This window comes from Moschus berezovskii, chromosome 8 (genome assembly GCF_049115385.1).
Source record: "Moschus berezovskii isolate FMDL1 chromosome 8, NW_MosBer_1.0, whole genome shotgun sequence".
Classification (NCBI taxonomy): domain Eukaryota; kingdom Metazoa; phylum Chordata; class Mammalia; order Artiodactyla; family Moschidae; genus Moschus; species Moschus berezovskii.
Genome location: NC_142467.1, coordinates 50,349,723 through 50,374,163, shown reverse-complemented (window position 1 = coordinate 50,374,163; position 24,441 = coordinate 50,349,723). Strand labels below are relative to the sequence as shown.

General features: G+C 48.8%; 2 protein-coding genes across 6 annotated transcripts in view; one reads left to right on the top strand and one right to left on the bottom strand.

Moving 5' to 3' along the window:
- Nucleotides 1–12,539, top strand: part of PPARGC1B (PPARG coactivator 1 beta) — a 118,922-nt gene extending 106,383 nt beyond the window's left edge. For 2 of the 3 annotated variants that reach the window (XM_055431495.2, XM_055431494.2), the window contains 3 exons: nt 1,066–1,187; nt 4,313–4,467; nt 5,602–7,076. In XM_055431495.2, coding sequence (XP_055287470.2) covers nt 1,066–1,187; nt 4,313–4,467; nt 5,602–5,702 — 378 coding nt within the window. In that variant the 3' untranslated portion in view covers nt 5,703–7,076. Of the gene's footprint in view, nt 1–1,065; nt 1,188–4,312; nt 4,468–5,601; nt 7,077–8,691 lie in introns of those variants that run through there. The other variant, XR_016038025.1, reaches the window with a different exon arrangement.
- Nucleotides 12,540–13,601: 1,062 nt separating this feature from the next.
- The window catches only part of PDE6A (phosphodiesterase 6A), an 81,031-nt gene continuing 70,191 nt past the window's right edge, over nt 13,602–24,441 (bottom strand). For all 3 annotated transcript variants that reach the window (XM_055431497.2, XM_088838565.1, XM_088838566.1), the window contains 5 exons: nt 18,437–18,500; nt 18,096–18,170; nt 17,346–17,429; nt 14,886–15,033; nt 13,602–14,479 (listed from right to left, as the gene is read on the bottom strand). In XM_055431497.2, coding sequence (XP_055287472.1) covers nt 14,406–14,479; nt 14,886–15,033; nt 17,346–17,429; nt 18,096–18,170; nt 18,437–18,500 — 445 coding nt within the window. In that variant the 3' untranslated portion in view covers nt 13,602–14,405. The remainder of the gene's footprint in view (nt 14,480–14,885; nt 15,034–17,345; nt 17,430–18,095; nt 18,171–18,436; nt 18,501–24,441) is intronic.

Genomic DNA, 24,441 nt, shown 5'->3' with positions numbered 1-24,441 from the left:
TCTGAAACAAATCATGTTTTGACTTGTGGGGAGGATTTATTTACATGGTTGTCTGGGAAGGGCATCTTCAGAGAGCTAGGCCCCAAGGGATGGAAGAAGCCATCCAAGCAAAGGTTCAGGAGGAAAGGGGGGCAGAGGCTGGAAAGAGCCTTGCAAGTTCAAGGTCCTGGAGGAGGCGGGTTGGGGGAGGAGGAAGGGGGTGGGCAGGGGGCGGTTGCATTCTTAACCCGGAGCTGAACTGGGCCACTCTGGGGAACATACCTAGTGCCTCTGACTGTACAGCAGTGCCCTCTCTGGACCGCTGCCCTCTGAGGTGCAGGAGGGCGTGGCTGGAGAATCGCTGCCCTTAAACTTTTCCGGAGAAAGCCTGTCTAGACCAGACCCTGGTGGTCTTGCCCACCAGGAGCACAGCTGGAGTTTCTCCAGCAAATCAAAGCCACTCTTCTGACGGCCATGCCTTTAACTGGATCCAGTCACTAGATGGTGGTGGGGAGTGGGGGGAGGTCCCAACCGGGCTTCCCTGATGCACCCCCTCTGCTGGGCAGGTCTGGGGGCCTGGCTCCTAAAGGTGACCAGTGTCTACATAGTGCCCTGGCAAAACCGAAGCTGACAGTGGCTCCATATCCTTCTGCCCCATCCCACTGTTGTCCTCCCCACCCGCCTGACCTGTAGCGACCTGGCCGCCAGTGCTCGCCCTTTCTCATCCTCAGCGCCTCCCCCAGTACCAGAGGAAGTCAGATTCCAGACAAATACAGAAGCTACTCAGTGCGCACCTGAATCAGTAGCGGTGACTCCCTCTCCTGTCCCCGCCAAGTCTCTGTTCATTCCCTTCAAGTACGGAGTCGCTTCCTTTCGGGCCACCTCCCATCCAATGCTTAACAGCCCCCTCCTCCCATAAGGCAGGTCCTTCGGGATAGCGACCGTCATTGTCGTGTCTCTGACTCCAATCCCAGCTGGTGTCGCTTGCTCAGCCAGGTGACATGGACTGGGGACGAGGACTCTGTGAGAGCCCGCCATCTAGGAAGCAACCCGAATGACAGGTCCCTCTGTGTCCCCCTCGGGCAGGGCGAAGGCCGCGTGGTGTACGTTCGAAATCTCTCCAGTGACATGAGCTCGCATGAACTGAAGAGGCGCTTCGAAGTGTTTGGCGAGATCGTGGAGTGCCAGGTGCTCACGAGAAGCAAGAGGTGAGTCAGGCTCTCACAGAGGAGGGGAGGAGGGGTGTGCAGAGGTCCCGATTCAGGGCTCACCACATTGAAGGTGCCCAAGAAGACTTCCAGGACAAACCTACCATTAGGTACAGGAGAAGGAAGGACCGGTAACAATTGTGCAGCCCAGGAATCGCCGCAGACATGTACTGATAGTCTGCTAAAGGCAGCTTTCACGCATTGTCTTACTTCAGTTTTCCAACTTGCTTATGGCATATGCAGCCTTACTCTTTCTATTGCTTTCCTTTCTGGGTGGCTCAGATAAGTTAACTGAGCAGCTAGTTAGTGGCAGAGCCAGATCTGCAGCCCACGTGTCAGCTTCTGGTTTTCCATCCTAGAGCTGGTACGGGGCTGCCAAAAGCCCATGGTGGCTGAAGGCACACTTGCATTGCACTCTTGGCTGCAAACCCCATGTTATTCCATCCCTCCGTTCCTCTGCAGCTGCAGCCCTGTGTCCCACTCACCCAGGGAAGCAGTGTTTCATCTCTCGGGAGATCTCTAAGAATAGGTTGCATATAAATGCATAACTTAGGTGTCAAAACTTCGTCAGATTTGAAATAATTCTGAAGTATCTCCTGTTATTACTTGCAAACTGAGTTATTAAGGTTTTAAAATTCTAATTTAATAATGACTTTTAAAAACTTCAGTGAGAAAATAGTTTCTACATAAGAATCATTACACCTCTCCCATCCCTTACAATGACTATGGAAAAGTAACAAGTGAAGATGTGGAGGGACTGGAATCCTTGTGCGCTATGGGTTGGAATGTAGTGGGTTGGCCAGAAAGTTCTCCTGTTTTTTTTTCCAACCGATGGTATGGAAACCCAAATGAGCCAATAAAAGGTGCAACCACTATGGAAACTAGTATGGGGATTCCTCATAAACATAAAATTACCATTTGACCCAGCCATTCCTCTTCTGGGTATATAATCAGAAGAATTGGAAGCAAGATCTTGAAGAGATATTTGCACATACATGTTCATAGCACTGTTATTCACAATGTCCAAGAGTTGACAACAAGAAGAATGGATAAGCAAGATGTATCTGCATGCCGTGGAATATTAGTCTTAAGAAGGGTGAGAATCAATCCTGTCACATGCTGCAGCATACATGAACCCTGAGGACATTATGCTGGGTGAAACAAGCCAGTCACAAAAAGACACACACTGTGTGATTCCACTCGCATGAGGGATCTAAAGGAGTCAAACTCATAGACGTGGAAAGTAGAATGGTGGTGGCCAGGGTCTGGGAGAAGACGATATAAGGCGTTGTTGTTTAATGGGTTCAGGTTTCAGTTTTGCGAGATGAAAAATTCCTAGAGATCCATCTTACAACAGTGTAAGTTACCACGATGTGGCACTAGTGGTAAAGAACCCCCCTGCCAGTGCAGGAGACATGGCTTCAAACCCTGGGTTGGGAAGATCTCCTGGAGCAGGAAATGACAACCCAGTCCAGTGTTCTTGCCTGGGAAATCCCATGAGCAGAGGAGCCTGGTGGGCTACAGTTAGTCCATAGCGTCACAAAGAGTCAGACACAGCTGAAGAGACTTAGCATGCATGCATGTACTTAACACTGAAAAATAATAAAGGTGGTAAATTTTATGATATGGATTTTTGTCATAATTTGTTTTAAAAAGTCATGATGCAAATTAAACTATGTTCTGTGCAGTCTTCAGGATATCCCATGAAGGTAGCATGTAAAAGCAAAGCAAGGAAATTAATCTCTAAAGAGACGGTTCAATTTGTTAAGATTTAAAAAGTATTCAGGAGTCTCAGATATTTAGAGTCAGAGGGTTCCAGCCTTGGCCTGCTTCAGAGAGGTGTCAGGAAATGCAATTCAGTCGAGTGTTTGTGAGGCGCTTCAGGTCAGTAGACCTGTGCTGAGTGGTAGGATGGTGCTGTCCCTGAGGAGTCTGAGTAGCAGACCGATAGATCAGGATATATTTGATTGTGGAACTGATGAGTGAGAGCTGACTTTAGGTCCCCCTCACGTTGGCATCTTCTCAGGCAGGCTTCCCTCATGCTAGCAAAGTGGTTACCTCCAGCTGTAAGCATATCTCCTACCCAGGGAAGCAGGAGTTCCAGCAAAGATATGGCATGGAATGTTTGGGGTTCTGTTTTGGGTGACAGGTTCATGCTTGAACAAAATCACTACAGCCAAGGAGGGTCACTGTCTTGTGCCTTACCCTGGTGCCCTGAGCCCAGCTGAACACCGGTGGTATTGTCAGAGGGCAGGGAGAGCATGCTGACTAGGCAGGCGTGAAGGAGGAGATGTACATGCAACATCTGCGATCTTAGGGAAAGTGAAGGACAGGTTAACAGCCAAAGAAGTGACGGCAGAGGGACTTCCCTTGTGGTCCACTGGTTAAGAATCCTCCTTCCAATGCAGAGGATGTGTGTTCAGTCCCTGGTCGGGGAACTAAGGTCCCATATGCCATGGGGCAGCTGAGCCTGTGTGCCACGACTAGAGACCCTGTGTCTTGCAACTGGAGAATCTGCATGCCATGACAACTGAGCCCGTGTGCTCTAGAGGCCATGTGCTGCCAGGAAAGAAGCCTGGTGCCACAACCAGAGAAAGCCCACACAGTGCAACAAAGATTCAGCACGGCCTAAAGAAATAAATGACTATTTAATTAAAAAAGAAGAAGAAGAAGTGACAGCTGAGGCTGACTTTGAAGGGTGTGGGAGTGGTAGGATGGAGCGTCGGTGTGGCCGATCCTGAAAAATGGGGATCATGACGGAAATAGGACCATGAAGAGCCTCAGATTTCAAGGCAGGGTGCCTGGGTTAGAGTCCCTGCTCTGCCTCCTGTCCTTGGGCAAATCCTGAACTCAGAGCCTGTTCCTCATCCCAGAGGGAGAGATGACAGCAGTCCCCGGTCACAGGGGGTGTGAAGAGCAGGTGAGGCGATGGGTGGTGGCCAGCACTTATTGGTACTTTATTGCCAACCCAGTGACCATCATCATGTCTGTCGGGGAGCCGTGCGGCACAGTCATGAGCCATTGACTCATGACTCCTGGTTTCCCGCTCCTCACCTGGCAGCGGGTGGTCTGACAGCGTCCGCCAGGCTGGCCCAGTGACACGCTCCCCTTTCCCCTTCTTCCAGAGGCGAGAAGCATGGCTTCATCACCTACCGGTGTTCTGAGCACGCTGCCCTGTCCCTGAGGAATGGCGCCGCCTTGAGGAAGCGCAGCGAGCCCTCCTTCCAGCTGAGCTACGGGGGGCTCCGGCACTTCTGCTGGCCCCGCTACACCGACTACGGTGAGTACGCAGGCCCTGCGCATCCCGCTCATACCCAAAGCCCTGGGGGCAGTGACCTCCTTTACTGAAACCTAGAGCCCCCTCTGGACATGGCTCCCATGCCCAGGCTGCTCTGTCATTGTTTAGTTGTTGAGTCGTGTCCAACTCTTTGTGACCCCATGGAATATAGCCCACCAGGCTCTCTGTCCATGAGGTTCCCAGGCAGGAATACTGGAGTGGGTTGCCATTTCCTTCTCTGGGGGACTGTCCTGACCCAGGGATTGAACCCATGTCTCCTGCATTGGCAGGCAGATTCTTTACCCCTGAACCATGGGGGAAGACCAGGCTCCCCCATGCTGGTGGGAATAACTTGGCAGCCACTTGGCCTGGAGGCTGTCCTCTTGTTTTCCTTCTGTCCGCTGGTCCATCTTGCCCTATGCCAGGACTGGTGCCAAAGAGATGAAGCCTCGCATGGTCTCTTGGAAGGTCCAGTCTTGTGTTCGCAGCCAGGTGGCAGAACCATGGCTGCCGTCTCTTTGACCTCACAGGTCCAGTAGCCACCCTGCCATCCACGGTGGCCCTGACAGGCAGTAGCCTTGTCCATTACTGGGCCTCAGCGAAACAATATTGTCATCATGCCCTCACCATCTGGGGACAAGTTGGTAAAGAAGGACAAGTACAATTTGGGAGAGAGTTCATGGTAGGCCAGGGTCTGCTGCAGCCTCCATAGTGCAGATCTGAGTGTCAGGAGACGCTGGAGGCACCTGACCAGGCCCCGTGGGGACCCAGTTCCCCAGCCACTCACTGAGGACATCGTAGTTGTCTGCCTTATGTGACTTCTGCACTGGTTTCCTAAAGGGCAAGAAACCATTAGGGGAAGTAGAATTAGAGGCTGTTGGAGCGGGAAAGGATCCCTGGTTGGGAGGGCTCTGGTTCAGGCATCCCCAGCCTGCAACTAGGGCAGCTGGGCCCCCAAGACACCACCCACATGGCAGAGGTGACCCGGAGGAGCGCAGAGCCACTGCCCACTGCTCTCCGAAACCTCAGGCCACCTCCGCTCCGTGGGGCTGACCCTGGTGGCAGATTTTCTGATTGGCAGGCTTTCTGAATCGCTCACTGCCTTCCCCTCTCACTGACTCCTCCACCCTCGCCCAGATTCTAATTCAGAAGAGGCCCTGCCTGCGTCAGTGAAAACCAAGTATGAAGCCATGGATTTTGACAGCTTATTGAAGGAGGCCCAGCAGAGCCTGCACTGATAACAGCCTTAACCTTCGAGGAATACCTCAATACCTCAGACAAGGCCCTTCCAAAATGTTTACGTTTTCAAAGAAATTAAGTATATGAGAAGGAGAGAGAGCAAGCGCGTGAGAGAGAGAGAAACTCGGAACTGCTGTCCTTTTAAAAAAAAAATCAATGTTTACATTGAACAAAGCTGCTTCTGTCTGTGAGTTTCCATGGTGTTGACGTTCCACTGCCACATTAGTGTCCTCGCTTCCGACGGGTTGTCCTGGGTGTGGGCCAGATGCTTGGTCCGGCACCTGGCTCCCCTTCCTTCCCGACCGACGTCCCCTCGTAGACGTGCAGCTGTGTTCACCATACCATTTCTCGTCCGTAGTGTGTGATGATGAAATTGTTACTCGTGAATAGAATCAGGATTATAAACTCATTTCTAATCGAAGAAAAAAAGTATATCCTTAAACTAATGTATTTATGGCTCAGATGTCCTGTGCCTGGGATTATTGTATTGCTTCCTTGATTTTGTTAACTATGCACTGTCATGAGGTGTTTGCCACTGCCCTGCACTGCTCCCTTTACCAGAACGCCCCAGAAGAGCTGGCGGCCGGAAGCTTGGTCACCAGGGAGGAGTGGCATGCAGCCACCAACAGGAGCAATGGAGAGAGGGCCTGTCTCTGGGCCTGTTCTGCCAGACGCTGCCTTGTCTCTCATTGAGCAAGCTGGGGTCTGTTCACAGTCAGTGCCCAGCTCACACTTAGAGTTTGTGCCTGGCCATGAGTGCGCAGATCCCCGCCGACCTTGGAAAGAAGGTGGAGTGAGCTGCATTATTCCTGTTTTCCAGGTGAGGCCAGCAGTGCCCCAGGTGGCAAAATGACTTGCCCAGGATTTCACGACCTGTGAGACTATAGTGGCCCAGCCCAGGCCCTTCCTCCTGCCTTAGCTAGGGCAAAGAGGCAAAGTTGCAAGAACTGGTAGAAGTGGGTTCAACTGAAAAGTACAACAGGCTAGGCCCCTCCAGGCTCATTTTGGGGGGCGAGCTGGCAGCTCCCAAGTCAATATCGGGCAATTTCAGGCTTTGGCACCAGTCTTGATCCAAGGGGTCCTGTGGTGTACTTACACCTGTGGACACACCATCAGAACTTCAGGGACACACCTAGAGTGATGCAGAGAGGCGATCTGGGAGCAGTCACCCTTTTGAGGCCAGCTACCACCTCATCCTCCTTCAGCTTGACTTCCCTTTTCTTCACCTGTGAAGTTGTTCAGGCAGCAGGGGTAACGGGGAGCAGGAGGGGATGTGAGGCATGGGGATAGATAAGACAATCTCCAAGCTCCTTTCCAACTTAGAAAATATTCTCATTGGGTTTTATTTTAAGTTTGTGTTCTTGAGTGATATCAAAACCATGTCTACCTTGGATGTTCGGGAGGTGTCTTGGGGGCCATTTGTGAGGGGGAGCATGGCCAGGCAGCGTAACAGAGCACTGCTTCAGCTTCAGACTAGTGGCTCCAACTTGGTCTTTTTCACACATCAGAGTTCCTTGGGGAGTTTTTGTATTTGAAAGAAAGAAAAGAAAAAATATCCTGCTGCTTAAAAATGTTTGAACTTGGCTCATTTAACTAAACAAAGTGATAATCTATTACTAATGCCATGCCTTGTTCTTTGGCAATTGGTAGTTATGGGATTTGGGTTTTCTATTTATGTTCTTAAGATTATAAAATACCTCAGTAGGTTAACTGGGCCAATAAACCTCTCCTGAGAGGTGAGCATACTTCAAGCCCACAGAGAAGGTTGGAGGAGACTGGCACTAGAAGAAACAGGGAATCTGAGTTCCTGTGTATCAAGTCCCTTCACCTCTCTGGACCGCAGTTTTCTTTTATGTGAAATGGACCAAGGAGGAGAATTAGGCAGGCTGATCTCTAAGGTCCCTGCCAGCTCTGATAGCTGTGGCTTCTAAGGTGGTATCTAGCAAGTACATGGCAAATGGGCCACTATTGCCACATCCTTGGCCAGTTGCAGACATAACTAGTTGACCACTGCACTCATGTTCTTTGAACTTGGTCATGCTCAACAATCCTTATCACAGTGCTCTGAGCAGTCATGACTAGTTGATCAGAGTTTAACCTGACATCCTGGTCTAATCTTTGAAAGTTTTCTGTCATACAGAACCCTGTGGTGGCCGGGTTTCATGCTGGCCCATCCCTCTCTGTCATGTCCTGATCTATAAGAGAAAATTGCCCTTAAGCCATTCCTTGGCAGAGGACTCCCAGTACTACTCTGACACAATCCCGCTTGGAGGTGGGGGCCAAGAGGAATAGTGGATACGAATATGTTTGGAGAAGGCAGGGTTTATGAGGATAGACCAAAAAGGAGACTTTGCATGGCACGAGTCTGAACATTATAAATTCCTTTTGTAGCTGTTCACTGCCTAGCACACAGTAGGCACACAGTAAATCGTTATGGGGTAGAGTGAAATGGAATGGAATAGAATTTAAACCCACCTGATGCCTCCCCTAACTCCTGATTTGCACCAACGAGTAAACTGAAATTTCATCCTGTGGAAAATATGGAAAGGAACTGTACATTCAGAGTGGGGAGAGCTACGCTGAGTACTGGCTTTGCCAAGAACTAACTCTGTGACTTCAGAGTCCCTCCCTCTCCCTAAGTCTCAGTGTGCTAGGAGGTGTTGGACTAGAAGATCTCTAAGCCTCTCCTGTTTGCTTCTTCCTTGATTGCACTAGACCAGGGGTTCTACCGTGGGCAGGTGGCACCTTAGGGTGAAGAATTGCAGATTTTTAGTGAAGGACAAGTCTCTTCCCTCTACTGGGTCAGCTGAAGCCGCCCTTTCACTTCAGATTAATACAAGGCACTTGAAGGTGGTCGGACGCTGGCCCTTGAGCAGAGATTTGAGTTTAGTCCTGGGACGTGATATGCTTAAGGTCGGGGCTGGGGCCTGCGGATGGGAGAGGGTGCCTGACGAGGGCATCAAGCAGTTTCTTCTCACCATCCCATAGGTAAAAGGATACAAAATTGACCAACCCTGCAGACAACCTCCATCCGAAGACTCATGCGGTGCTGTGTATTATTTACCAAGGAGACTCCAAGGTCTCTCCAGGAAAACCAGTCAACCTTGGTCTCTTTCCTACCAAATTAAGGAGTCACCCAGAGGGAGCAGCTGCCATTGGCAACCATCTCATTGCAGCCTGTCCTAGTATTTGCTCTCCGTCCTGTTTACATGTGATTGCCATGCAAGCTTACCGTAGCCTGTGTCGGTAGCCGCCCACACAAGGCAGGTTGCACTGTCCATCTCTGTGCCGCGCTGGTGTTTCCCAAATATGTTCCATCTACGCGCTAAGTGGAATTCTTCATCTCCTTCCTCAGTCGGTACAAGGCTGAATCAGAATCCTCGCTCTCGGGGGCTCTGGTTAATGAAGGAAAATGCATCAAAGAGGTAAAGAATATGAGTGGATGGAGTGCAGCTAAGGTCCTGACCCTCTTCTCCCCATCACACCTTGCCCCCCAGTCAGAACACTGCTTTGAGGTGTCAGTACAAAGCACCAGGCAGGTGTCTGCAGCTGCTGTGAGCTCTCATAGCCCTGTGTGTGGAATGTGCTCAGGAGAGAGGCAGGGCTTTGGGAGCTCCAGGGTGGGAAGTGGGGGTGGTCGGGGAATGCTCTGAACTGCAAAGGCTCGGTACTCAGGTCCTTATGTGGGAAGAGATGCAATAAGAAATCTTTCTTGCCTAAAGCCTGTGTTGATGTTTGGACAGTGATTTCTTCTAGGCGTATGCAGTATGCACGCTGAGGGGACAGGGACAGCGTGGCAGTGCAGCCCTTCTGCATGGACAGCTTGAAACCCTATCCCAGGCCTCGGGTTCAGTTGTGATGACAGCCGAGCCCCAGCTTGAGCGATGGGATGTCCCAGCTGTGAAGCAGAATCAACCTCAAAGGATTTGTTGATCTGACTCACTCATGTCAAAACTGCAGTCTTTTCTTACCGTTTGTGATTTAGCAATTGTCCTCAGACATGACCAAGGAAAGAAGTTGAATGTATAGTAGCAAATAAAGTGAACCTAGTGGTTTCAATGGCCAAAGAAGAGGGATCCTTCCCATTGGGGCAGAAGGAAACCAGTTAGTGCTTATGTGCAATATGTTTAAACTGGGCCCCAAGTCCCTGAGACGTTTGCACACATAGATGGGCTCCAGGACTGTCTGCTGAGTCCAGGGGTACAGGGTAAATGGAGGGAGAGCTCAGGAGCTGGGAAACCTTCGTGCATAGAGATGCCCTTGGCTCAAAACAGACATAGAGCGGAGGGCCCCTGGGAGCCGGCTGTAGAACGCCCAGGAAGCAGGCAGAGGCTGACTTTGCATTAAACCAATAAAAGCACTTTGAGAAAACCATGACACTAAGCCTGGCTCCATGTTTCTATACTGGCAAACGTGGATCTCCCTGGGCAATGTGAGGTCCTCTCCTAGGCATTGGAACAGGACGCCAGGAAAGGGGCTGGTGAGGAAGGCAGGCAGAGATGCCTTCATAGACATCAGCCGAGGGAGAGTCCATCCTAGGGCCAGTCCTAAAAATGGAGCAATGCTTTTTGATCTGGTACCTATTTTTGTAAAAAAAAAAAAAAAATGACAGCACAGCCAATTGAAATGGGTTTGTAGAGCAAGTCACTTATCTATAAGCCATCTTAAAGTGAGAAACCCAGTGTTTCTTACTTGCTATGTGATCTTGGGCCTCTGTTTCCTCATTTACAGATGGGAATGAATATTGGATGGGCTGAGTGCTAAAGTCCTTTACACCTCTGATGGGCTAAGATTCCCATCCTGGAGCACCGGGAAGCCATCATTAACTCATGAAACCAATTCCATTCTCTGGCTGCTCCCAGCTTATGTTCAGGGTGAGAGTTCTCTGCAAGGTAACCAACTAGCAGGGAATTCAAATCCACATGGTCCTGGCTGAGTTACCTTATATGAGGAGGCCAGCTCCCCAGGACAGATCTAAGCCATAGTTTCTGGTGGGGATGGTGAGAAGTTAAACCCCAGCTTGGCTGGGTGGCGATGTCAAATCTCATATTAGCTTTGTCATCGTCCCCACCAAACAGCTTTCTATCTGAATGTTGTGACCTCTTGGCTGTTTCTCTCTTGCTCTCAGACAATACTAGCAATACACTTGTTTTTGCAAAACAGCTTAACTTAGGTACTTTTCACACATTTGTTTCAAATGATTGTAAAACATATGGGGCAACAGGAGGCATGGATCACACTGCATATGTTTAGGGCAGCTTTTGTTGTTTCTTTAATGGTTTAGCAGTGGTAGCTGAGGCTCTGAGATTTTGTGGGGCAGATTTTCAGAAAACTGTTTCACCAGAATGCCTTGCACATTCAGAAGCAGCACAGAAATCCAACTGTCCAAACTGGGGGCTCGGAGAATAGGGTTTTGTAGGTGGTCAGTCCCTGGGCTGTGCAATAACACCCCCAAAAGGTGTTTTATAGCTAGGACCCCTTCTGTGCTGTATGTTTTGTCAAAGGATCCTCCAGATCTCCACTTTGCCAGCCTCGCTCATGGGTGACTTTTGAAGGGATTGGTCAGCTTCCACCTCAGCACTTTGCCTTATCAATGTCTCGTCGCCATCTAGTGGCCAAAGACTGTATCCACCAGCTACCCAGATAGAAGGCAAATAAAGCCTTTCGACCACCTTGCAGTCCAACACCAATGTTGGGAATGAAATGCAAGGACATGAGCGAACTGTCTGTGTGTTTAGAGCCCAGTGTAACACCAGTCAGAAGCCCCGAAGCAACCACTCAGACTGAAAAATACACTAGCTCTCTTGAGGGCAGCGGAAACACGAGTGGACCTGGCCCAAGTGCCCAGGAGGGGTTTACTGTAACTGCAATACTGGCAGCCCAGCTGCTGACCTTGTTAAGTGAACCTCTGCTAGGTGGCCCCCACTGGACCCTCAGGACAAGCAGAGAGGTTGTGTGTGAGGATTTTGTGGGGGGCCTGGCCGTGGCCTTTGATATGGTCTACCGTATAGCCAAACAGCTTTTGTTTGCTTGTTTTGTATTTTGTATTTAAAAATCTTGTCAAATGTTTTTGTGTTAGGAATAAAAAGTCATAAACTACTCCCAACTTTGTTTCTTGAGGAATGTTCTGATTCCAACAGAAAGAGTTGGAAATCTCAAGGGGTGTGTGGTCAGGGTGGTCAGTGGACCAGGGAAGTGGACCGCTTGGATTTCCAAATGGTTTCAGTGGAAGACGACCATCCAGAAGTCCGACTTGGGGCAGTCTGCTCCGGAAATTTACACCCACCCACCCCCTTCACCTCCTCGTGCTGCGATATTAGCATTAGCACTGGCCTGGAGCATCTGCTTCTTCCAGAGGCGGCTGCTAATGTTGAAACCAACCCAAGATTCCTCCCCCTGCCCACCCCAGGTTTCTAAAGAGATGGTGTCTGTAGCTAGCCTTAATTGACTGGGCAAGGTGGTCCCTATGGTCCCTTCCAGCATTTCCAAATCTTGGACTCAAATCCTTTTCTCTTGGTGTGATCATGCAGCCTAGAGAATTCTGAGCAATAGGAAGCCAGGGCTTTCCCTGGCTCTGTAACAGGGTCAAACCAGGGAATGGCTCACCTTGTGAGGTTTGGGTATCCCCAGGGGTACTACCGTAGGGGGCATTATTTATTAGGAAGCTCAACAAAGTAACTACAGCCTGGGGTGCATGAGTGCAAGGCTGTGTGTGTGTATATGTGTGTGTGTGTGTGTGTGTCTGCACGTGTGCACGCCTATGTTTGTGTGTGTGTGTGGAATTACATTGATGCATTTCTTGAGAAAGGTGCAAGAATTTCACCTACACAGAGGGACACATCTGCTTTGTTATTTATAATAGAAAGCTAAATTTTAATTTTTTAAAGGACACTGCTAATGATTGAGAATCGAGTTTTTAGTTTTGCTATTTTTTTTAATTGGTAGAGGATTTTTTATATATTTTTTCCATTTTGTTGGGTTGTGTCCTTATTTATATAAATACTTTATCCGTGAGAGGCAAGGAAGAAAACTTCTTTGCTTTTAATTATTGTGGTTGTCATCGTCCCTATTTTATTTCTGGTGTGATTTATCTGTCTTACCTTCTAAATGAGAAAATGTTTTCCTGTATTTGTACATTGTCAGATTCTATAGTTTCATAGATAATTTAACCAAATTGCTCTATGTATTATTATTCTGTGAGTATAAAGTTCTATTTTAACGTCTGTAAATACTTCAGAACTGGCTTCTTTTCTCAGACTCCACTGTGGAGTTATTGTTTACATCACAAAAACTGTAGAATCTCTATGCTCATGTACTGTAAATAGTGAAGTGATCTGCTTATTAATAAACTTAACAAATACACTATGGAGATTAAAAAGAAAATACCACCCACAGCTCTGCCCAGGTGTGTCTTTCTTTATTGGGTTCTATGTGCTTGTTCAGGGTTGCTCCAGCCACTGACTAGGAAGGGCTTCTAGTTTCAGGGTCATCTCTCAGAGAAGACCTCAGCCCAGGGTGCCGCTCCAAAATTTCCCAAATTGACGTGTCCTTTCTTCATAGCGCTTTTCATGGATCACAAGGACCCATTCAGACTTGCTTCCCATAACACTGTTCCATTACCAACTTTTTGCCAGTATGACTTTAATAAAGCTATACCACCTTCTGAACGAGGACTCCCTTGTTTTGGTATGTCTGCTTTTCTACACAAACACACTACATATATGTGCTAAAAGAGATATTTTGATATTATGGTTTCAGGCAAAGACACATGCCAGTTGACAACTGTGAAACAGTCTCTGGACAGAGAATATGGAAAAGAGACTTGAATTGTGTGCCGTATTTGGGTGAACTTGAAAATTTTCCTTTGCTTCCTTACTCCCAGTGAGAGCAGTGAAGAGTGGCATCTTCCAGGACCTTTCTTCTTGAATGTGTGTCTTATTGCTGCAAAGTTGTCCTGGGTTGAGCCAAGATGGCCAGGCCTTAACACCTGGCATGGATCTGTCATTGGCTGCAGGCCTCCACCCTCAGGCAAACTATCTCCCTGTGGATGAGGTAATCCTGAAGGGGCTGAGACTGAGGGCTGTCTGACAGTGCTCATCACTGCTGAGACCACGGTCTTCAGTAAAGGGTCTGGGCAGCTCATTACAGCATCTGCCACAACTGGATATTAGGGGTTCATGTGTGGCATGTGATCATGATGTGATTATGTTTGAAAACACCCATTCATCTTTAAAGATGTGTAATGGAGGAGTCAATGATATGCCTGGAATTTGCTTTTAAATATTTCAGCTAAGGTAAAAAAGAAAACTCTAAAAGGACAGATGAAGCAAATGCGGCAAAAATCCTGATGTTAGAATCTGCGTGATGGGTAGGTGGCAATTCATTGTGTAATTCTCTACTTTTGTGAATGATTGCATATTTGTGTACTATAAAATGAAAGTATAAGAACACAAAAGATTCTAGGTAAGCAGGTGAGTCTGGCACTAATGTCTGAGTCTGTGAAAGCTAAAATGTCGGTTGTCACTCAATAAAAAGTTCTCACAGCTGATAAAGCCACTAGGAAAGATGTAAACTAAATTCTCTTTCAGTTTTCAAACCCCACAACTCTGACTTCTCGAGCAGGTGGTGTGTGGTTTCCCACCGGCCTGGGTCCTCTCCTCTGTGAAGGGTGGGGCCGGCCTGGACCCTGGATCCACGCTCTGCTATTGGACACAGCAAGACTTGGATGCAGGCCCGCCCCCAGGTTGCTTTCCGCCGGGCTGACTTCCTGCGGCTGCTGCAATCAGACAGGAAAGAGAACATACCAGGTGAGAGGAGGCTGCAGCGGGCTTTCCCTCTGACCTTGTTTGGACCACGAGTTGCAAACTCAAGGGCTTTTGGAGGTCCCGCATCCACCACGTTATTATTGGAGTTTGTCCTGCTCTGGTCAGGGGCAGTCGGGGAAGAGTAGAGGGGAGGCTCCTTTGCTGGGAGCCTCAATCTTGGGAAGCAGGCTGTGCCACTGCTAACGGTGTGATTTGACCACAACACTTCACCTCTGCGAGCCTCCGTGCTCTCATATGTAGAATGGGGGCAATTGGGTTGTGGAGTGGCCTGAATGGGCCCATGTGTGTAAGGCTCTGTGGTCATGAGTGCCCAGCGTGTGTGGGGTTGGGACCCCCCATCCTCCCCCTCCCACAAACCTTGGTTGGCTGCCTGCTGTTTCTGTTTCTCCTCCTCCAGCCCCTTCATCTTGGTCTCGTACTCATCAGCAAGTGCTTTCCACTCCTTGCGGTTGTTGGTAATCCCATCCAGCATGGGAGTGATCTCCTCATGGAAACGGGAGAATTCCTGCAAGAGACAGAGCCTCTGGCACAGGCACAGAGCCCTGGGATCCGGGGTCCAGGCAGAGTGCAGTGTGTCACGGCCTCATTGGAGTGAGCTTCCACAGGTGGGCAGCAGCTTCCATCACCCAGTGGTGTTTGAGACGACACTGCAGGGCCCTCAGTCACAAGGTCCCATACCTCGCTTGCGTAATACGCTCCTGTGGCACCACCTGGTTTTCAGGATGGAACACAAACTCCTTCACAAGGCTCCCAGATCCAGTGGTCTTCCTTGTCACCAACTGGAACCCTCCGGACATTGCAGATCTCTCTCTGGGCCTCACACCAGCTCGTCGCTTTGCTGGAACTCTCTAACTTGCCCTTCTTTTCCCTTGAGGGCTCTACTCAGACATCACTTCCCCAGGGAAGCCTCTTCTGATCCCCAAGGTAAGTCAAGTCCTCTATTAGCAGCTCCCCAAACCTTACATTCCCACATCGCATTTCACTGTGGTTACTCCCTCTGCCAGTCTGCCTCTGGAGCTGTGCACTGGGGAGGCAGGCACACCTCTGCTCGTTCACTGGGGTGACCTTGGCCCAGTACAGGGTCTGGGGCACAAAGACACTCAGTCAGTATTTGCTGAAGGCAATCGGGATGCGACGAGGATTCTAAAGGTCTCTTAGCCCTAGAATAAAAATAATGACTTTGAGCACAGCACATGACGGTTTATGATGCTCTGTGTCTCCTTTGGTCCTCAGAAAACTCCTGCCGGGTGGGACAATGAGACTCCTCACTCCTAGATTTTTGGGTGAAGAAATGGAGATGCAGATTGGCAGAGATTTGCATAAGGTGAGAATGGCACATCCAGGGTCCACTTCAGCCAGAGCTAGCTGTGCTCAGATCAATTCTGCCACCAGCCGTGTGACCTCGGGCAGGTCCCCATGAAATTGGGACGTACCTCATGGAGTTGCTGTGATAATGCACGTAAAGCTCTTAGCCCAGTCCCCGTTGTTTTGTATATTACTGATGATCACAGAGAGCGTCAGCTACCCTGCCCTGTTGCTTGGAGGATCCCAGTTAGTCTGCATTATATCAGAGATGCCCTCGTGCGCCCCCTGCGGGCAGAAGGGCTGCAGATCAAGTGAAAGTGAAAGTTGCTTAGTCTGTGTCTGACTCTGTGACCACATGGACTATGCAGTCCATGGAATTCTCCAGGCCAGAATACTTGAATGGGTAGCCTTTCCCTTCTCCAGGGGATCTTCCCAACCCAAAGATCAGACCCAGGTCTCCAGCATTGCAGGTGGATTACCAGCTGAGCCACAAGGGAAGCCCAAGAACACTGGAGTGGTAGCCTAGCCCTTCTCCAGTGGATCTTCCTGACCCAGGAATTGAACTGGGGTCTCCTGCATTGCAGGTGGATTCTTCACCAATGAGTTTATCAGGAAAGCCCTCATGCAGCAGAAAGAACCCCCAAATACAGGGTCGGGCTCCCCCTCTGATGCTGTGACCTGGCCCTGTCATCTCTCCTCTGACATCTGTCTTCTCGTGTAACACAGCCAAAATAAAAAACCAACAGGAGGTGGATGGTGGCACAGATAATGTGCATAGGGGCATGGCGGGTTTCTTAAGAGGGAGGCTTTAACGTTGAGCCAGAGCTCAAAGAGAAAATTCAGAGTCTCTTTCGACAATTGAGTAACTGTGACCTGTCATATTCCCGCCAGCTGGGGAAGTTAACTGGACATGTATCTGCTATGCTCCCCATTTCTCTGCCTGAAAAGATGATACGTCTTTTGACCCACAACTATTTACTGAACAACTCTGGGCTTCCCTGGTAGCTCAGTTGGTAAAGAATCCACCTGCAATGCAGGAGACCCTGGTTCGATTCCTAGGCCAGGAAGATGCCCTGGAGAAGGGATAGACTACCCACTCCAGTGTTCTTGGGTTTCCCTTGTGGCTCAGCTGGTAAAGAATCCACCTGCAACGTGGGAGACCTGGGTTCGGTCCCTGGGTTGGTAAGATCCCCTGGAGAAGGAAAAGGCTACCTACTCGAGTATTCTGGCCTGGAGAATTCCATGGACTGTATAGTCCATGGGGTGTAAAGGGTCAGACACGACTGAGCAAATTTCACTTAGGATGTATGAAGCTCCAGGCTCTGGCCTGGATGAAAAGTCACAGAAGCTCTTACAGGGCTGTCCTGAAAACCAAATGCCCCTGGAGGTGAGGTGCATTTTGTAAAGCAGCACTCACAGGTCACTTGCCAGGGTTTTTTATTCCTGATATCATTTGGGAATCCCAGGCTTGTCAGAGACATTTTGTTGGGCCTGAGAAAGCGAAGGACCTACCTTGTAGACAAAGGTGCAAACAAAGTCGATGAAGCCAACCTGAAGCTTAGGGAGTTCATCTGCCTTGTTTCTGTCCATCATGGGCTGTCAGGGGGAGAGAGAGTTAATTGCACTGGGCCCCTCTTGGGCTGATGCAGCAGGGGACCCATCCTACCTATGAAGCGAAACATTCTTCCAAAACAAAAACCCTCTCACTGGTCTCCCTGAGTCTGGTGGGGAGCCAGTGGACCATTCCAGCCAAGTTTACTTTCAACATCAATAGATTCACAGCTGGACAGGTCTTCCCCTTGCATGGTCTGTGCTATTAGCACAAAGCCATGGGAGGTAGAGTCCTAGACTGTCAGAACTGAAAGGGAAATTTAAGTTTTGGCCACTTATCAATCTCTACTGAGCTGACTGAGCCAAGGATACACCTTAGAGCAGGGTCTCCAAACTTTAGGAGGGAGCATGTTGCTGGGCCCACTCCCAGAATTTCTGTCAAGGTAGATCCAGGGTGTGCATGTGGGGTGAGGGGGTGGAGTGGTCTGTGGATTTGCATCTCTAATGTGTACCCAGGTAACAAGGGTGATGGTGATCTCCAGGGAACACACTTTGAGAACCACTGCATTAGGGAAGGTCATCTCTGTGGTAAGGTCACACATCTGTGTGTCAAGAATGAAGGGCACATCTCTCCATCATGGCCAGGTCACTGCTCTCCACCAGTACAAGGTCACATGCCCAGTATCAGGCCGAGGTCCCCTCTCTACTCACAATGGGGTTCTGTTGCAGCACCGTGCGCTCCAGGTCACCTTGTTCCCAGAATTCAGCCGCAACCAGCAAAGCCACCTGCAACAGGCAGACACCCTCCATGGAGTCAGGTCCCAGCCCCAGTCCTCCTACCCCTGCTCCCATCCCGCTTGGGTTTCCAGCTCATCAAAAAGACCCCACTCCTGCCCTACCACCCCCACTTTATGTCATCACAAGGGACTGCCACGTCTTGCCAAAGGAAGATGGAGCAGTGGGCTGCCTCAGTAGCTAGAGAATCCAAGCTGCATTAGCTGCTGTCACCAGGACTGGGATTCTCTTCCTCTCAGGACAGGAGGAGTGTGTACCTTGCTCTGCACCTCCCAAGGCTTGGTGATGGCTGAGAGATCACAGGCGGTCATCATCATGGCCCTGCACACAAGGACACCATCCATCAGTCCGGAGGCAGTCAGTGCTGTACATCTGGTTGATTCCATCTATCTCTCCTTTTTCTGCCCCTACCAGTAGGTGGCCTCATCCCATTGTGAGCAGAGGTGTCAGTGCCCAACTGCATCTGAAGGTTAGGTTTTGAAGTCAAACATGTTTAAATCTTGCCTTTGTCAGTTATTTGGAGTTTGGCATTAAGCAATTAAACTAAGTTCTCTGTGCCGCAGTTTCCTTGTTTGTAATAATACTGCTACTTTCTTCATGGAGTGAGTGCAAGATTCAATGAGATAATGCGTGTAAAAATCTTAGCATGGTGCCTAGATATATTATGTGCGCAATGTGTGTGTGTTAGTCAGTCGTGTCTGTTTGTGACCCCATGGACTGTAACCTGCCAGGCTCCTCTGTGCATGGAATTTTCCAGGCAAGAATACTCGAGTGGGTTGACATTCCCTTCTCCAGGATATATTCCCAATCCAGGGATCAAACTGGGGTTTCCTGCATTGCAGACAGTAATGTCTGAGGCACCAGGGAAGCCCACATGCACAAGAAACTGGCAATTATCAGGAACATATATTGGGTTTCTATACATTATGTCCAGAGAAGGCAATGGCAAGCCACTCCAGTACTCTTGCCTAGAAAATCCCATGGACGGAGGAGCCTGGTAGGCGGCAGTCCATGGGGTCGCTACGAGTCAGACGTGACTGAGTGACTTCACTTTCTCTTTTCACTTTCACACATTGGAGAAGGAAATGGCAACCCACTCCAGTGTTCTTGCCTGGAGAATCCCAGCGACGGGGGAGCCTGGTGGGCTGCCGTCTATGGGGTCACACAGAGTCGGACACGACTGAAGTGACTTAGCAGCAGCAGCAGCAGCATACATTATGTGCCCCACACTGTTCTAGGCATTTTATAAATATCAATTTCACTTAAATCTCATCACATCCTCAGAGTTCCTTCTGACTAGAATGGAACAGTATTTCTCAACCTTTTTCTCTTCATCCTCCCTGATCTATTGTCAAAGAACCTTTTTATACATCTTTCCTATAACCACTTCACCATGAAATTTTAATAACACAGACATACTGTACCTCTGGAGGGCCACAGATCACTGTATTATCTAAGATTTTTTTGCTCCTCTCCTGAGAACTACTTTTTGCCCCATCAGGTAATGCATGATGAAAGGAGGATAACCCTGGTCACTGTGAGGAAGCCTATGTTAAGAAGTAGAGGAACGGACAGGAAAGAAAGGATTAAAAGATGAACTCTTAGAGGACTTTCACAGTAACAGGAAGGTAAGACAGGTATTTTACATAGGTAAGTATGACATAAGACAGAAAGGGAAGGGACATGTGAAAAGAACTGGAGCAAGAGGAGGGGATTTGATAAGGTATTCAGAGATGGGGCACAGCGGCATGAAGTCAGGGATGGGAATCCAGGGTCATGTGCTGTGGGAGTTAATCCCATGCTGGGGAGTGCAGGTGTATCCAATAAGCAGGGAGTGCATTGGCATTTCAGGGTTGGATCCTGACCTCATCAGAGCTGCTTGGTGCCTGTAGGATGGAGCAGAGGGAGGGAGGGAGGGAGGGAGGAAGGAAGGAAGGAGAGATGCTGCAGCAGTTCAGGAAGGACAGCAGGGTCTGAACTCCCCGGCTGGGAGAGCATGGGATCAACCCCATGTGGTAGAGCCACCACCACTTGGTGAGAGGATGGGCAGAGACTGTGGGGGATAGTTGGAGAAGCTTGGGGCTCTGAACCTAACTAGCACTTGGACGACTTTACAATTAACCAGCTATATCTGGCATAGGTTACGACGTAAGCTGGTCTGGGAGGCCTTAAGAGTTATGAAATATTAACAAGTTTAACTATCTTTAAGTAAACCCTCAAAAACACAGAAAATTCTTTAAGTAAGCTCTCAGGAATGCATACATCTTCTTGGAAACACATTTAGTGGTAGTGTTAGTCGTGCAGTTGTGTCCGACTCTTTGTGACCCCATGGACTGCAGCCCACCAGGCTCCTCTGTCCATGGGATTCTCCAGGCAAGAATACTGGAGTGGGTTGCCATGCCCTCCTCCAGGGGATCTTCCTGACCCAGTGATCGAACCTGGGTTTCCTGCATACAGGAAGATTCTTTCCCATATGAGCTACAGAGAAGTCCCATAGAAAAACATTTATTCCTTGTAATAACATCAGAACACATGCCTGATGCTTAATGTTAAGTGTTGTCAACATGCTACATTTACTGTCAAACACATTAAGCAAAGAAATGCTTGGTTGCACATCCAGGAGTCACTGGTTCCTTGTTACCTGTCAGTGTCCACATTGTGAGTGGACTCAGGAGAGCTCTGGGTGTTTACTTTCCCTGGCTGAAGAAAGCATGTGACAATTAGTCCCAGGAGCTAGGGAAACACCTAAGTGTTTTATAGATATTTGGTATGTGCATGGGATGGGCGCTGGGGGTGGGGGACCCTTGGACACCAGAAAAGTCAGTCCCAAGCTTCATGCCCTAAAGATAAGGCATTACATTCACTTCAGCACAGTGGCCTTAGGTGTTCCTTGACCAAGATGCTGTGCTAGGCATTAGGGACCCAGAGAGGCCAGTGGGGAGTCACATAAGGAGCAGAGGAGAGAACATGTAGCGCAAAGGCCTTGGTGGAAGGAAGCCTGGAAGCAAGGAGGGGCTCAGGGAGCAGGTGGAAGAGGGATTAAGAAGGGACCTGAGACGAACAGGGTAGACGCAGAGCCCAGGTGAGGGGACATTTAAACACTAAAAGCAACGGGAAGAGCCCCTGAAGAGTGGGGGAGAGGTCATATTTGCATTTTGCAGAGAATAACACAGTGGCTTCAGTAATGAGGTCCCAGCAGCTCAGTTAGGAAGCCCGAGATGGATGTGGCAATAAAATGAAGTATCCAGACAGACAAGGCATTTAAAAATACACTCAGCACGGCCTGGGGATAGGTTAGACATGCAGAGTGAGAAGACGGCCGTGTCAGGATGAAAGAGGACGCCGTGGTTATTATGCCGAAGAGAGCAAGAGTGAGTCCTGAGGACTCGTGGAGAAATTTGAACCTTATCCTCAAGGTGGGTGAGAGTCATCAATCGGAGGGGGTGAAGCTGAACAGTATGAAATTCAGTGCGAGGCTTCGGAGTCAGACCGAGCAATTAGAGCCTCACTCTTGTCCTTAGCTGTTATGTCCAGGACAAGTGACATGTCTCTGAGGCTCTCTCTGATCTTTGGTGAAAGGAGATCATCACATTAGGTTGGGTCGTACAAAACTCTGATCTTGTGGGTCACAAACAGTCGATTGCAGCAACATGGATGACCTAAAGATTATCATACTGAGGGAAGTTTAAGTCAGAGAAGGAGAGATATCGTATGGCATTCCTTATATGTGTGATCAAAAAAGAAATGATAAAATGAACTTACAAAACAGACTAGTAGACTTAGCGAACTTACGGTTGCCAGGGGGAAGGATGGGGAACAGGATAGTTAAGGAGTTTGGGATGGATATGTACATCCTGTTGTATTTAAAATGGATAACCAACAAGGACCTACTATTAATATATACCAATGGAACTCTGCTCAGTGTTATGTAGCAGCCTGGATGGGAGTTTGAGGGAGAATGGATACATGTATATGTATGGCTGAGTCCCTTTGCAGTTCACCTGAAACTATCACACCATTGTTCGTCAGCTATATATAAAAAAGTTAAAAAAAAAAAACAACAGTTGAAAGTCAGCAGTTTCATGGGTTCAATGCGATATATCTGTCCTAGGGGTTACTGTGACCAACACATAAGATGATTTTATAAGTGCTACCACGGTCCTTATCTTCATCACCATCCCCTGCATCATATTAATCACCAAGATGGGCTCCTGCCCGCCAGGCCAAAAGCGAACATTACTTCTGCTAGGCTGGGATGCTCAGAAGTGCTTCTCCTTGACCCTTAACTTGAAGCTTGACCCTGGAAGCATCCCAGGCACCTTTGCGAGGCATTCATACTCTTCCTGGAATTACCCTTGGTCTGAAGTGGGTAGCCTGCGGGGGAAGTTTGAAGAGAGCCAAGGAAAGCTCTGGGTGTATGGGAGGGGGATAGGGTGACTTGGTTGATGTTCCACGAATGCCCATGAGACACTAGGTAAGTCACTTTGTCTCTCTGAGCCTCATTTTTTTCATTTGTAAAACATGAGACCAGGAGGCACCAACTTTTTCTGTAAAGGGCCAGATAGCAAATATTTTAGGTTTTGCAGAGCATGTGGACCTGATTGCATTACTCAGTTTCATCATCGCAATGGAAAAACAGCCACAGATAAGATCAGTTGGTGCTTGGCCACCAGAAAGGTGCTGCTGAGGCCTGGGCTTTGTGGCCTGGGGCTTGAGCGGGGTTGAAGGTTGTTAACTCACACAGCACACCTTTACTGAGTGCTCACTGCATGCCAGGCCCTGGAGAGATTGCTGAGGACTAAGGACTGAGAGCAGCCCTGGAGGCATTTACCATTAAAATCAGTTCAGTTCAGTTCAGTCCCTCAGTCGTGTCCGACTCGTTGTGACCCCATGAATCACAGCACGCCAGTCCTCCCTGTCCATCACCAACTCCCAGAGTTCACTCAAACCCATGTCCATCGAGTCGGTGATGCCATCCAGCCATCTCATTCTCTGTCGTTCCCTTCTCCTCCCGCCCCCAATCCCTCCCAGCATCAGAGTCTTTTCCAGTGAGTCAACTAGTCTCATGAGGTGACCAAAGTATTGGAGTTTCAGCTTTAACATCAGTCTTTCCAATGAACACCCAGGATTGATCTCCTTTAGAATGGACTGGTTGGATCTCCTTGAAGTCCAAGGGACTCTCAAGAGTCTTCTCCAGCACCACAGTTCAAAAGCATCAATTCTTCGGCAATCAGCTTTCTTCACAGTCCAACTCTCACATCCATACATGACCACTTGAAAAACCATAGCCTTGACTAGACGGACCTTTGTTGGCAAAGTAATGTCTCTGATTTTTAATATACTATCTAGGTTGGTCATAACTTTCCTTCCCAGGAGTAAGCGTCTTTTAATTTCATGGCTGCAATCAGCATCTGCAGTGATTTTGGAGCCCCCCAAAATAAAGTCTGACACTGTTTCCACTGTTTTTCCATCTATTTCCCATGAAGTGATGGGACCAGATGCCATGATCTTTGTTTTCTGAATGTTGAGCTTCAAGCCAACCTTTTCACTCTCCTCTTTCACTTTCATCAAGAGGCTTTTGAGTTCCTCTTCACTTTCTGCCATAAGGGTGGTGTCATCTGCATGTCTGAGGTTATTGATACTTCTCCTGGCAATCTTGATTCCAGCTTGTGCTTCTTCCAGCCCAGCGTTCCTCATGATGTACTCTGCATATAAGTTAAATAAGCAGGGTGACAATATACAGCCTTGATGTACTCCTTTTCCTATTTGGAACCAGTCTGTTGTTCCATGTACAGTTCTAACTGTTGCTTCCTAACCTGCATACAGGTTTCTCAAGAGGCAGGTCAGGTGATCTGGGATTCCCATCTCTTTCAGAATGTTCCACAGTTTATTGTGATCCACACAGTCAAAGGCTTTGGCATAGTCAATGAAGCAGAAATAGATGGTTTTCTGGAAGTCTCTTGCTTTCTCCATGATCCAGTGGATGTTGGCAATTTTATCTCTGGTGCCTCTGCCTTTTCTAAAATCTGCTTGAACATCTGGAAGTTCACGGTTCACATATTGCTGAAGCCTGGCTTGGAGAATTTTGAGCATGACTTTACTAGTGTGGAAGATGAGTGCAATTGTGCGGTAGTTTGAGCATTCTTTGACATTGCCTTTCTTTGGGATTGGAATGAAGACTGACATTTTCCAGTCCTGTGGCCACTGCTGAGTTTTCCAAATTTGCTGGCATATTGAGTGCAGCACTTTCACAGCATTATCT